At 39.2% G+C, this 15,467-nt stretch overlaps 1 protein-coding gene across 1 annotated transcript in view; it reads right to left on the bottom strand.

Moving 5' to 3' along the window:
• The window catches only part of OPN3 (opsin 3), a 51,108-nt gene that overhangs the window by 6,222 nt on the left and 29,419 nt on the right, over positions 1-15,467 (bottom strand). Inside the window, exons 2-3 of the mRNA XM_021715452.1 lie at positions 7,881-8,200; positions 1,483-1,734 (exon numbers count right to left, since the gene is read on the bottom strand). Coding sequence (XP_021571127.1) covers positions 1,483-1,734; positions 7,881-7,931 — 303 coding nt within the window. The 5' untranslated portion in view covers positions 7,932-8,200. The remainder of the gene's footprint in view (positions 1-1,482; positions 1,735-7,880; positions 8,201-15,467) is intronic.

A 15,467-nucleotide genomic window follows, 5' to 3' on the forward strand; every position in this document is an offset into this window, starting at 1 on the left:
ATGAGGACATACCCTCATGGAAATCAGAACTGGCATCCAATTCCTGAACAAAACCCAAAACCCACAGCTCATAAGAGAGAAAATAGACAAGTGGGACCTTATTAAACTGACAAACTTCTGCAAAGTCAAAGAAACCATCAAGAGAGCAGTGAGACAGCCTACAGACTGGGAAAAAATATTTGCCAACACCAGTTCTGACAAAGGCTTAACATCCCGGATCTACAAGGAACTCAAATGTGCTGAAAAGAAAAAAACAAACAACCCCATTATAAAATGGGCAAAAGATATGAACAGACACTTCACAAAGGAAGACATCTGAGCAGCCAACAAACACATGAAGAAATGTTCAACCTCACTAATCATCAGGAAGATGCAAATTAAAACCACACTGAGATACCACCTAACTGCAGTCAGAATGGCAATTATCAACAACTCAAAAAATAACAGCTGCTGGAGAGGGTGTGGTGAAAAGGGAACACTTCTACACTGTTGGTGGGAGTATAAACTAGTGCAACCTCTGTGGAAAGCAGTGTGGTGATTCCTAAAAGCTCTAAATACCAACCTCCCATATGACCCTGCAATCCCCCTACTGGGAATATATCCTGAAGAACACAAATCACTCTATAAAAAAGATACCTGCACACACATGTTTATCGCAGCGTTGTTCACAATAGCAAGAACCTGGAAACAGCCATGCTGCCCGTCAAAAGAAGACTGGATTAAAAAAATGTGGTACATATACACGATGGAATACTACGCAGCCATAAAAAAGAACAAAATCATGAATTTCTCAGCAACCTAGATGGAACTAGAGTCTATAATACTGAGTGACCTCGCACAGAAACAAAGATCCGAGTATCATATGTTCTCACTCACATCATGGACCTTAAACATCCATGGCAATACTATACGAAAATGACTGACTGTACTGGGAAACTATGGTGGGGGGAGGGAGATGGGATTAACACAAGCAAATATCTGTCTGGGAACGGGGAAACACCCCATATCAACAGGGTGCCTGAATGAAACGCAATTGTATGCCTAACCCTTAACTGTACCCCACAACTTCATAATAAAAAATAAATTAAAAAATAAAAAAAACCCCGCCAAATACAAGGAATAATATTAGTACCTATTTTATGGGGTTTTGTAAAGAAAATGGGTATAAACTGCATAGTATAGTAAGAATTTTAGTGTATTACTAACATTATGACTGTTATTGTTACTAGTCGTAAAATATTTTTTGATGAATTAAACACTAATTCTAATGTAATTTTACCTAACAAGCATGAATTTTTATTGGTAGATCTTAGAATTGTTATTTTCTTTGGAAATATCCTATTTTTTTTCCTGAACGCTTTATATCCCTGCAAAATTCTTGACTTGGGTTTTTACCATTGAAGCTGCTCTATGAAAGTATTCTACAGTAGATTCCAACCCTACTCCCAGGGGAAAAATAAATCAGTTAATTACAAAACCTACCTTTCTAATCATGAAGATATAAATAACTGGGTTGTATACAGTGTTCGATTTAGCAAAGAGATATGAAACAACAGATATTGTTGGAGTGACCAGGTGTCCCTGACTATTCACCACCAAGAAACAGATCACAATATAAGGCATCCAACAAATCAGAAAAGTGAATATCATGAAAAAGCACATTTTGGCCACTTTCTTTTCATATTTTAAAATCTTGATCACTTGAATTGTCTGAAGATCTTCAACACAACGAAGCTGCAGAAAGAAGAAAGAAAGGAAAGAGTTAAAAAATGAAAGTGTCCTCGTCTTTTGTAGTTTTTATAACAGATATATAGATATCATCTTTGGCCCCAAAGATGGAGAACTGAACTGAACAGACTTCTGACCCAAGATCTGTAGTTGAGTTAACTCTCGCTGGACTTCAGTGTCCTCATTTATAACATATTGTGTTTGAAATGCATGGCCTTAGACCCTTTAATGGCTTTTATGGCTTTTCTTCTTAATAAGAATAAAATGAATTATTTTGCCTAGATTTTCAAGTTGCTAAAAGACAGCCTGAAATGTCATGATAAAATGGAAACAATTTCCTTGTAATCCTGGAAACTCTTTTATCTAGAGCTTTAATTCTCAAGTTCTCAAACCAGGCAGCAAACCAATGCCATATTAAGAGTTCTGCATGGTTAAGCTTGTAGCTGTCTTAAGGGAAACTTAATCCCCAAATAAATTCTTACTGGAAACCACTGTATCTTTCAATTCACTGCTAATGTCTGTAAAGGAGGATTTGAGGAGGCGTTTATTTGGGATTAGTTTCAACAGGGGCTCATTTGCAGAGGACAGCACTTGGTAAAATTCAGAAAGTCCTTCCTCTAAAATCAACACAGCTACTCCTAGTTTGCCCGTACTTAAGTTACTGAGGAGAAATGATGTAAAAAAAGTTCTTTGAGCTTTTTAGATATGTTTCTTTTAGCTGTTTCTCATACTATTTTTTATTATACATATGCTATTAAGGTGAAAAAATATTTTGCACACCAAAAATATGTTATTAAACAAAAATGATTATTTATGAACATTGTGAGAAATTATACTAATTTTACTATAAAACACAAATACTTTATATATTGAGTTTTTTTTAAGTATCTGGTATACTGTTAATATTTAGTATTGATCATTTTAAACTGGGAAATGTACTGCATTTCCTTGAACTCTACGTGTATCTTTTAGTTCTAGCATTATCATAAAAATTAAGAAAAAAATTTCAAAGAAATAATGTAGAGCATATGCTTATAGTATTTCAAAATACAATTTTTAAATGAAATTCCTAGATTATTGATATGATCCAAAGTTATATTTAAGAATTTATATTCTCATCAAAATCATGTATTCGAACTGTTTTTTAACTTTTTTTATTTTAAAGATGTGGGGTACAATTCAGGATTAGGTATACAAGTGGTCATTGTACAGGTAAAGTTTGGGTCTCCCCTTGGTCCCCACTTTGCCTGTTTATTCAAATTGTTAAAGAATAGATGGAAACATGGAAAATTTAAGTGGTTGATTTTTTTTTTTTTAGAGTAGAGAGACTGTGTATGTTGGAGATAAGGTATTAAATTTCTGGTACTATTATGTATGTGCAATTTTATTTTAATGAAAACTATTTTATTTAATATAGTCAAATATTATTCTATTTTCAGAACATGATTCTTTGTAGGGGAAGAGGGTCTTCCTAGACTTTATAGTAAGGTTGTAAGCTTCAGGTTAAAACTCTTGATTTGGAATTAGAAGATTTAGGTTTGTATCCCTTTGTCACCACTTTTGCTCCCAGAATGATAATTAAAGAAATCATTAACTTTTTAAAGAATAAAGATGAAAGGAGGTGAAAACAAATGATTAGAATTAACAGAACCTGGGTTCCAGTTCCACACAGATGACTTTGTGTGGTTGTTCTCAACATTAAATATTTATGCTTGAACTATATTTCAAACCAACATATTTATATGCATATGTACTTTATGATACTTTAGGATATTTGGAATCATTATTTTTGACTCTTCAGGACTTCAATTAAGTGGCAACATAACACACCCCAGTCATCTGTCCCTCAAGACTTCCTATCTAGGTTCTAATAGTTTTATGTGTGCCATTTTCTGGGCAAGTCCATCTTCATCCTCTCTCACTATTTATCAAAGCAGAGCACGTATATATCCGTCTTGGAACTACATGCATGAAGGAGAAGTTAACTTAAACAAATATTGGTCTATATTTCACTTTGGCATAAGGGAAGATCTTGACTAATGGTTCAGATTATTTGGGTTTGTACATATAAAGTTCTCATGAATATTTTTGTTTGTCTCTTTTGGGCCTCTTTGTTTCATTACTCCCCACTCCACTCTGCTCATTAAATGTTTCCCAAGTAGAGCTCTTCCTCATGTCTCATTCTTTTACTCAAACATTTGAGGATATTTTTCAAAATTGCTGTGGATGAAGCAAGAGCACACGCACAAATTTGTCCTAAAGAATGAACCTCTTAAAACAAATTCTCCAGAATTTGAAGTGTTCTCTGACTGTATATGACTGATTTCAGACTGTAGATTTTCAAAGCACTCACTGTGAACCTTTATTCTCAAGTGAGTAGTTATGTCTCCATCATTATGATGAGAAATCCCTCTCTGAATAAGGATATAAAGGCAACTTTCTTATACCAAGTTCTCTGTTGAAGTAATAGCAGTCTAAAGTCAAATCTCTTCACATCTTTACCCCTTCCCCTGTCTTCCCTTTTCCATACCCTCTGCTTGTAACTCATGCCAAGAATTGTCACCAGTCACCTATTACATACAGGTACTGTTTCCGCTATAGGTGAAAAAAATTAGTAAGACTAAATCTCTTCCCTCGAGGAATTCTCTCTTTAGTGAGGGCAACAGGCATTCAGGTGGTACGTGCCATAAGGGAGGTGACCAGGGAGGTAGTGAGAGTACAGAGGATGGGAAACCAGTTCTGAGGGTGGGTTAGAGAAAGAAAATCCTGCTGCCAGCCTTCTAAGGTGAGGTTAAATGAACCAAGTAAACAGGAGAGAAAGAATATTCCAGAGGAAAAAAAAAGTGTGTTAAGACAAAGAGGCAAAAGAACAGGTTCAGGAAACAAGAAATATTACAGTTGGCTAGAGACTGAGATGGCAACCCGAGAAGAGTGTCAAGAAATGAGGCTGGACAAGAAGCCAGAAGATGCCGCATAAGAACTGCTAGCCACACTCAGGGACTTTATTTTTTATCACGAAGACAATGGAACCCGTGAAGGTAATGTTTGAGAACAATTGCACCAGCGGCAGAGAGCGGAGAATGGATTAGAAGAAAGCAAGAATAAAGAAAGAACCAAGGCCCTTTTGAACTGAGTCTGTGGTGGGGGAGAGGGACAAAATGGATATACTGAAGAAATGTAAGTGGAATAGATAAGAATTGATCACTAGTAGGATGTTGAAGGAGAGGTGGATGAAGAAGAGTCAAATATCACTCCCTAATTTCTGGCTTAGGTAGAAAGGAACAATGAGCATTCAATGAAAAGGGGAATGTAGGAGGAGAGAATTTGAGGGGAAATATAGCAAATTGAGCTTTACATATGTTGACTATGATGAGTCTGCGGACCATCCAAGTGGAGGTGTTCAATAGGGAGTTAACTATGAGGCTCTGATAGAGGTCAGAAGAAAGACCTGGACTGGAAATAGAAATCTAAAAGTCATCAAACTTGTGTTAGAAGGAGAAATCCTGGGATGAGGGCTATCCACAGGATGATGGGGAGGAAGAGAGGTCCTTGAAGGAGAAATGAGAAGATGGGACCAGAGAGTCAACCATAATGACAGCCGAGAATGGGGTCCCAGAGTCAATGAGAGGGGAATATCACAAGAACGTGGAAACTGGTGACAGTCTCAAATGCTGCAGATGCCAGATAGGAATAGAAACGTGTCCATTGAATCTAATATTTGGGAGCTCATTAGTGACCTTAAATGAGGGCTGTCTTAGTGGGAATGTGGTAGAGGAAGGAGGTACCAATTTGCAATGAACTAAGAAATTAATGCTAGGCTGGGTTTGGTGGCTCAGCCTGTAATACCAGCGCTTTGGGAGGCCGAGGTGAGTGGATTGCCTGAGCCCACGGGTTCGAGACCCGCCCTGGGGAACTTGGCGAAACTTCATCTCTACAATAAAGCAAAAATTAGCTGGGCATGGTAGCACGTGCCGTAGTTCCAGCTACTTGGAAGCCTGAGGCGGAAGGATCGCCGGAGCCCAGCAGGTCGAGGCTACAGTGGTCGGGAGCGGCCACTGCACTCCAGTCTGGGTGACAGAGTGAGACTCCAATTAAAAAAAAAAAAGAAATTAATGCTAGATAATTAAATTACAAACTCCTTGAATTGCAGCAGACACTTATTTCTCACAGTTCTGGAGACTGGGAAGTCCAAGATCAAAGTGCTGGAAAACTAGATTTCATTCTGAGTCCTCTTCTCTTGGCCACTATCTAACTGCATGCTCCTATGACCTCTTCTTTATGCACATATAGGGCGAAGGGGGGAAGGAGAGAGGGAGGGCGAGCGAGCTGTCTTGTGTCTCTTCTTGCAAGGACACTGATCCCATCAGACCAGAACCCCACTCTCATTAGCTATTCTATTCCTAATTACCTCCCAGAGGCACCATCATATTGGTAGTTAGGGCTTCCACATACAAATCCAGGAGGGACACAGTCTATAACAACAAGAAATTGGCATATGTTAGATGCTCAATAAATATGGTTAAATGTATGTTTACTGAATGACAATGTGAAACCAAAAGCCCCCCAATGGTTATTTAGTTAGTAGTGATAAGGAGAGAAAGTGACAGCAAGAAGGAGCTGAGTAGATTTTGCTTTTTAAAAAATTAGCATGGTAATAAACTAAAGGGAAAGAGCTGCAGTAAGAGAGAGAGAGTGAAGGTACAAGTGAAAGAAAAAAATTATTAAACTTGAGAGAGGTCCCTGGGGCAGAGAATGGGCTGGGGGCCAATAAGAATATAGAATCACCTTTGGGAGGCTGAGGTGAGTGGATTGCCTGAGCCCACGGGTTCGAGACCCGCTTGGGCAGGCGAGACCTCATCTCTACAATAAAATCAAAAAATTAGCCGGGCGTGGTAGTGCGCTCCTGTAATTCCAGCTACTCGGAAGGCTGAGGCGGAAGGATCACCGGAGCCCAGCAGGTCAAGGCTGTGGTGGCCAAGAGTGGCCACTGCATTCCAGTCTGGGCGACAGAGTGAGACTCCAACTCAAAAAAAAAAAAAAGAATACAGAATGAGCTTGGTCCTGGAAGACCTCTCCTGACACCCTGTGACTAAAGAAAGAGGTCTAAGAATTAGTGGTTTGTTTAAAAGGAAACAGGGAGCTGAGGAAGTACTAGAAAATGACTTTATTTTGCCCAAGACATAAGAAGCGTGATTATTTGATAAGAATGAGAGAGGATAGTACAGCAAGAGATTCAAATGAGAAATGAGGATTTGTAATAGGGCTTGGAGGGAGCGGACCAACTAGAGATACAAAGGTGGCTGGGTAGGACTGAGGGGACACCTGAATATAAACACATGAATTTTTCCTCCAGCTCCTCTTTGCAATTTGACTACAAGCAAACAGATAGTTGAACTGATCCAGGTTTGTTTGTTTGTTTTAACAAAATGGGTGTATATAAAGAAAGTAGGCACATAGGAGTTGAGGGCGATGAGTCATAATTTAAAATGATGCATGTGGCTAAGTCCGATTTAAAACAAAAGGAGAAAGTTAAAGAGGTTCTGACAGTCAGCAAGAGACTGAGAGTGATGATGGAAGCAGAGAATAGACAGGGTTGGAAGAAGCAGTGAGTAAAAAAACACCCATGGCCGCAGTTAGAGCCTGGAATGTGGAGTGTGCCCCACACTCAAGTAGGTTCAAACTAACAAGTTCTTATTGATGTCCAACATGGAATCGGTTTGTGATCAGTTCTTGTCCTTTATAGCTCCGGTGCGATTTTCAGATAAAACATCTGTGCCATTCTCTGTGCGTAAATTCATGTGACCTTTAAATGAATGAAGTTATGAAAAATGTGGAATTCCCTGTTTTTAAGAGTTCCTAAATTTCAAGTGTTGTACAAGGCAGGGATTTTTTGTTGTTGTTAGTTTTCTCTCTCCAGAAGGTTTTTCCTTCCTCTTTGGTTTAGAGAGATGTAGAAAGAGTAAATGCTGTTTCTCATTGATCTTTTCAGAGAGTGACTCATAATGCAAAATTTGATGAAATAGGAAGTTCCCTAGAACTGGGCTAGCTCTGGGTAACTACGGACTATGTAGGAGGAGTCTGATTCCTTTCCATAGAAAATGTTCTACCCTGGCTGTGGTTTAAGGGAGGGACGTTTATAGTCTTCAACTCACCATTCGAATGGAATACAGAATATGGCCATAGCAATGGGCTATGACACCCATGGGCACCACCAGGCAGCCAAGAAATAAGAAAAGCACAAAGGAGGTATCGTTGGCATCCTTGGATTTCCAGTCCACGGTGCAGCCTAGTCCATGTACGTCCAGGATGTACCTGTTCCAGCCCAGGAGAGGTGCTCCTGCCCACGCCAGTGAGTAGAGCCAGATGTAGGTAATGGCCCTCCAGGCCCAGGAAAAATTGATCACTCTGGCATGGACCACGCGAATGTACCGTTCATAAGCCAGCACAGTTAGGGTGGCAATGGAAACAATCCCTGAAAGAAGAGAAAGTGGAAAAGTATACCATGGTGCAGGGAAAAACCAGACATAAAAGAGGGGATATATTCTTCACTAGAAATGGCTTTTAGAGTATCTGGGGCACAGAGAGGTCTCCAAAAGTTAAAAGATCGAAAAGTAAGAATGCCCTATAGTCTACAGGATATTCTACCAATGATATGTTTACCCATAAAAAATAGAATAGAAAATTGCATGCAGATTGTAGCAGGTCAAAAATAAATGCCCTAGCATCAGCCCGCCCCAATAATACAGCTATTGTATTACATTTTCTCCTAAAGAGAGACCCTGGAGTGAGTCAGGGAGAGAGTCACTAGAGTAAGTGCATCTTTCAGTTTTGACTCTGTCAGCTGTATCTGACTCAGCTATTAGAGATAAAGTCAAAGGGGGTTCCAAAATCTCAAACTGAACAGTCCTAGTAGAAAGATACAAAGGGCTGCCTTAGCTTGCCTACCAGCATGTGTCAACAAACTGGTCATAGGCAAGAATTGCTGACAAGGGTTGGGGGAGTCTTCTGTGCTTCCAGGGTCTTCATATATACCTCTATGTCGCAACAAATCCATTTTCACAGTATTATTTGTATATTTCTCTGTTACTCTCCAGAGAGTGATTTGGTCACTCAACAAGTACCTAGTGAGCACGTACTATGCACCAGGCACTGTGCTGACACTGAATACCCAATGATGACTAAGAGGCAGAACTCTAGATGACTGAAGGGAATGTAGATGTGTTAACAACAATAATACCATGCAATGTGTAAATGCTACAATTGTAGCACTATGTACTGGAGTCACAGAAAAAGGGAGCATTTTTGTAGAAGGCCAGAGAAGCACATTCCAGGAAGAATGAAGGATTAGATACCAGAGCATGGAAACATAAAAGAACAAGAAATGGTCTCTAAATGATGAGAGGATTCAAAGATGCCAGGGCTCAGAGATGGAGAGAGAAACTTAGAGACAGTCGATGAGGCCACACTGACACAGGATTTTAACTCCTAGCTGAGGTGTTTTAGACTCTTTTTTGCTTTTATTTTGTTTTTAACCTTTTCCTGTAGGAAATAGTAGTTTATAAATCTGCTACTCTCCTGTCTTTTTAAGCTTGAAAAGTGACATAGTTAAATTTTCTCCTTCTTCTCCTGAAAGGACACTTACTCTAGCAGTAGTATAGAACTTAAAACACTGCCTGGGGCTAAGGAAACCAGCTTGAAGGCTACTGCAATAATTTAGGCAGGCTATGAGGGGGCCATAATTAGAGTTATGTTAAAGGCATGAACAGAGAAGTCTGGATTCCAGAGACATTTAGCAACTAGTATCAACAGAATCCATCTGCTTGCTGAATGTGAGGAGTGAGGGAAGAGAGGAGTGACTTGGAGACTTCTTAACCTGCCTAACGAGTATGGAGTGATTACATTAGCCAAAATAAAAACGACACGGGGCATGAGCAAACACAGGAAAGAAAATGAAATTGTGAGCTCCTAGAACGCATCAGCATAAATATCTGTTGAATGAGTGATGGACAGAGGTTGGAGAAAAGTTGGCTCAGATAGAGAATGAAAATAAGACTGGTGTCCTGAGAAGCAGGGTGAGGGGGTGTGTGGGGGAAGGAAGTTGTTAAGAGGCCTCCAGGCAAGTCCCAGCTCCTCACAAAGCAGCTCTGTAACTTTCAGCAAATCGTACGGACTCTCCAGAATTTGATTTTGTTTTCCATAACATTGAAAATCCCTTCACATTATAAAATTTTGTGATTCTGCAATTATAAAAGGGTGAGCAGAAGTGGCTCTAGACTCAGAGAGCAACGGATAGTACATAGTTAATATTCATTTATACCAAGACAGGTTTGGTTTTTGTGTGGGTGAGGTGGGAGGCAGTATTATTTCTAGTGCCTTATATATATGGCATCCAATAAGTACTTAAGTGACTGAAAGAAAATTGCATTTTGGAATCTAGTGAAAGAAAATACTTCAGAAAATAATGACACGGTAGCAAATCATGGGCTTAAATTTCAATTGCAGTAAGTAATTACGATAACAAGGAAAGTATCACGTTAGATGTGCTGTATTCAGAAACCTCTTTTTACCTTAAAAGTGATAATATCCTTTCTTTAACTGGTTATATTCCTAGAAAAAAAAAAAATCAAGAAACCTAAAGATAACGAATGCTTTTGGTTTTATTTCATTTACAAATTTTCTTTTTCAATATAACGGCGTTTAATTTTATAATTGCCTTTAAGTGTTAAGACATGGTTTGGCCTTCCATTTTTAGTTGATTTCCATTGAATACGCTTTAGTCCTTTACGGGCAAGAAAACGGTGCAAATAATTGCAGTCTTGTAAATTACTAAATCTAAACGTGCCTCAGAGATGAATAAATGAGTTCTACGGGCAAAGCCATAAGAGGTATAATGAGCTGGTATGATCATACCATTATGCTCATGGTCATCCATCATTCAGTCATTAGCTATTTGTTGCTTGTGATGTGTCCATCAATTTGCTAGAAAATAGACATAAAGAGGTGAGTGACACCAGGAGCCTCATGGAACTTAAAGTCCAGTGGGTAAGAGAGAGAGTTCAAAATTAAACAAGTAAAGCAGTGAAGTGCTATGAAGGAAAGAGAGTGCAGAGACAGAGAAGAGCAGGAGGCGTGGCGAGAAGGACACGGAGAGGGACACAGCGTGATTGACAGGGTGTCAGGAAAAGACTCACCGCGTTCAGAGCTGAGGTCTGAGGACTTCCAGCCTTGTGGTAAGTCAGGGTGTAGGAGGTTACTGACATTTTCCTTCTGATCGTTTAGGCCCCAGAAATGTGTTTAATCTATTAATATAGTCTTTGGCCATACGGGTGTCTTAGCAATCACAATGAGTTTCAAGTGCCTGATTTCAGTCACCAATATTCAGTATCATGACAGGCCAGTGCAAACCAGAGGGGAGCAAACCTGGTATTCCCTTGGCCCTTACTGACAGCATGGGTATATAAATGAACGGCAGCTTTAGTCACACTGACTTAGTCTTCAAGGTTGACTCAAATGGTGACCTAAACTACATCTTCCTTGCAAAATATGTAGCGGCCTTTCCCCCATCGATGCTTTATTTACCAGAGAATTTTGGTCTTGAACCTTCTATTTGGTTCCCAGAACACACCCCACGAGCATGAGAATTGATGGGCTGTCTTACAACCACATTACACTTTTAACCAATGTTGAGCCTAATTCTCTCTTCCATGTGGTGCAGCCGGTTCCTTTAAATCATTATGAAAAGCAAAAGGGGAAGACAAGTGTTGCAAACTGAGCAATTGATTGTACATCAGGCCCCATGATAATTACTCGATGCCTCCTCTGGGAAAAAAAGAGGTCTATTATGACTCAGATGGTTTAGAAACCAGTACAAAATCTATAATTTTGCCTCTACACTACCTGCTGCCACTAGAGGGCAACTTCCACTTCCCCACAAATTCTGCTGGGGCGAAGTCTCCACGTTCCCCGCAAAGCAGCCTAATCGGTCAGATATGTGTGAATTACTTATCACGGTGCTGAGTAGGTCTTTTGGAAAAACCAGAGACACATGGTCCCTACCCGCGAGGAGGCTACAGTACTGCATTCTTATAAAGCCAAGACTAACTCATACACAATATTAGAAGACAGTGTTAAGATGATACGTAATCACGTGTCAAGATTATGGTGCAACAAGAAACCACAAAAAGTAAAATCCCAGTGGGCTGTGTTGTGGGGAAAAGCTTCAATAAGAGATAAAACTTAACCTGGGCCATAAAAGATGAATAGGTGTTAAGGAACAGAAAAAATTGGAACAGGCATTTTTGGCTGGAAGAGCAACTTCTACAAAGACAAAGCAAGGCTCCTAGAATTCTTGCAAGAGTGTCTTGGTTTCTGGGCACAGAGCCCCAGGATGAAGAGGTGGGAAGATCCGTCATCACTGGGGGTGGCACAAAGCTATCATGCCTTCCATGACTGTTCATGGTTCACAGCAGGGATTTTCCTTTTTTTTTTCTAGTGCTTTCCCTAATAGAAATTTGAAGAACTATATATACAATCATATTTAAAGTGTGACATCTAAATTTTTTGTAGTTTAAAGAGTTGTGTAATAATTTCAAAATAAAACTATTACTTCACTCTTGTAAATATATCCAATGTGTCCAATGACTCATAAGTATATTAGTAATTTCACATACATATACACGTGTTTTGTATGTATGTATACTGTATATAAAACAATGATCAATCATCTAAACTAACATTTCCATTCAAATTTTCTCCTCAAAATTTTATTCCAAAGTAAGATATTGGTATGGCTGAAAGATTTTAAATTATTCATCTTATTCTGCAACAAAAAAATACATAAAATTGTCTTATCAATTGAGTTCTTTAAATTTATAATAATATAAAATTTATCAAAATATCTTGTTAAATATTAAAAGTAAAAAAATTAATTAGTAATATATCTCTTAAAGAGATCAATATGGCTTTCCCTTACCACAAACTATCTATTCATGATTACTGTTACTATTACCTAGAATGATGCAGGATCAATTCTACCACTGTTTCTAAGATTGAAGAGAGATTTATTTTTAATTTTTAAAGAAATTTTTCGAGTCAAGGTCTTGTCAGGTCTGTGTTGCCTAGGCTGGAGTGCTGTGGCACAATCACAGCTCACCGCAGCCTTTACCTCCTGGGCTCTGGCAATACTTCCACCTCAGGCTCCAGGTAGCAGGGACTAATGACACATGCCACCATGCCTGGCCCTTTAAAAAAATTTTTTTGTAGAAACGTGGTCTCACTCTGTCCACCAGGTTGGTGTGCAATGGCACTATTACAGGCGTGGGCCACAGCACCCAAATGAGAGTATTTTGTTCACATATATATTCTGGTGGCAATGGAAGGAGTTTTGTTATTTTCAGTTCCTACAAATTATAAGAATATTTCTTCTATATTCAATGACTAGAACTCTTTTGAACTTATATACCAAAATCGCATAGTGCATATTGCCAAAAATTATTTTTAGTAATATACCAGCTAAAAACTCAATTTTAGCCAGACACAGTGGCTCACACCTGTAATCACAGCACTTTGGGAGGCCAAGATGGGAGGATCACTTGAGGCCAGGAGTTCGTGACCAGCCTGGGCCACCAAGCAAGACCTTGTCTCAAAAATAATAATGATGATGATAAAACGTAAAAATCCTCTCAATTTTGTTAAAAGCAAATCATTAGAAACCGCCTGAGTGGTCATTAACTTCAATATTTTCATCAATATTTTAAACTGCTCCTTTATATGCTTCCCTGGCAACACTCCACAGTAATAATATTTTACTTTATTTGACAAAGGTGAGGAGTTTGCCTTTTGCTGTAACATGAGAAGTGCCTTGAGAGCAGGTAGCTGATTTCTAGGAAATGGAGGATTTATAAATTGATTCTCATAAAACTCTCTTTGCATAACCACTGGGAAGGGCTTATGTACCCCTGGTGGTTTGAAAACAGCAGTCTCCAGAATCTAATCTCACTGGCACATTATTAAGATTTGCCTAATCTTGTTGCACTGCTCACATCAGGGTACACATGAGGCTGCACACCACCAGCCACGTCTGTTCGGAGCTGGCTCTTTGATATTGCTATTCCTTCTGCCTGAGATGCTGACAAAGGTCTCAGCGTCTGCAGAAGACAGGTTCATAAACAAATAATTACAGGAATGTGATAAGAGCTGAAACAAAGCTGTGTCCAGAGCTAGAAAAGGCAAGAGAGGAAGTACTTATCTCTGCCAGGGAAGGATTTAAGAGAAAGCAATACTTGAATTGATGGGTGGGAGAGGTTTATCAAGTTGACAAGGGTGAGGATTTTTCAAGGCCAAAGATATAGTGTATACAAAAGCATGGGAGTGAATAAGAGATATTTAGTGCCTAGTCTACACATTGGTTTCAGTCAAATAGCTCTTTGTGACGTAACTTAATGATTATATACTCAGTTACATTTATCAGCAACCATATATCATACACTGTGCCAGGCACTGTGCTAGGCAATAGGAAAACAAAGATGAATTAAAAATAAATAATTATGAAACAATGTGATAAATTCTATGAGAGAAATGTGTTTGAGGTCAAAATCGACTCTAATTTTCTCCATGTTGCCTAATGTCTGACTTCAGATTATTTCCAGTTTTTTAACATAATTTCCATGTGAAACCTGGGCGATACAGTGAGACCCTGTCTCTACAAAAAAATAAAACATTGGCCAGGAATGGTGGTGCATGTCTATAGTCCCAGCTACTGGGGACTCTGGGGCAGGAGGATTGCAGAGCTCAGGAAGTCGAGATTGCAGTGAGCCATAATCATGTCACTGCACTCCAGACTGGGTAAGGGTGAGACCCTGTCTCAAAAAATAATAATAATAGTTACCATGTGACTGTAGTAAAATTAAGTAACAACTCTGAATCTCAATCTGTTCACCAGTAAAATAGAAATAATGTACCAAAAATGCTGTCTCATTTTGTGTATATATTAAATGAGAATATGAATGTGTTTAGTAAAATTGTAATGCATAAGGCATTATTATTATTGAATAGTTGAATTGCTGCGAGTAAAATTGCTTTAAGTGGTAGAAAGTTGGCAGAAGGCACAGGAGTGGTTAGTTTGCTGGAGCTTAAATACACCATGTGCCTGTCAATAAGTACAAATACCCAAGAATAAAGTTATTTTCCAAGTTTGGCCACTAGATGGCAACATTGAATAGATTAGTTCAAGTGTCTAGACTGGGTAAGCAAGTTTACAGTAAACAGAATAAGTGCTTAAAACAGATAACGCCTGGGCCCAGATCTGTTCATCAGTATTTGTTAGATTAAAAAAGTGAATATGACATAGTCCATATTTTTCAGGAGCACACACCACAGAGGAGGGGGTAGAAGGAGAAACTCTGTCTAAAAGTGGGAGGAGGAATAGAGGACCCAGAAGAATTTCTGTGGGAAGCGGGCACCACCTGAGTGAGTCTTAAAGATTAAGTATAGTTTAACCAGGCAAAAGAATAAAAATTAAAAAATAAAAATATTAGGAAGAGCCGGGGTCGGTGGCTCAACCTGTAATCCCGCGCCTTTGGGAGGCTGAGGTGAGTGGATTGCCTGAGCCCGAGGGTTCGAGACCCGCCTGGGCAGCGAGACCTCATCTCTACAATAAATCAAAAATTCAGCCGGGCGTGGTAGTGCATGCCTGTAATTCCGGCTACTCGGAAGGCTGAGGCGGAAGGATCGCCGGAGCG

Source organism: Carlito syrichta, unplaced genomic scaffold (assembly GCF_000164805.1).
Source record: "Carlito syrichta isolate Samal-C Ts95f unplaced genomic scaffold, Tarsius_syrichta-2.0.1 Scaffold307123, whole genome shotgun sequence".
In the NCBI taxonomy this organism is placed as follows: Eukaryota; Metazoa; Chordata; class Mammalia; order Primates; family Tarsiidae; genus Carlito; species Carlito syrichta.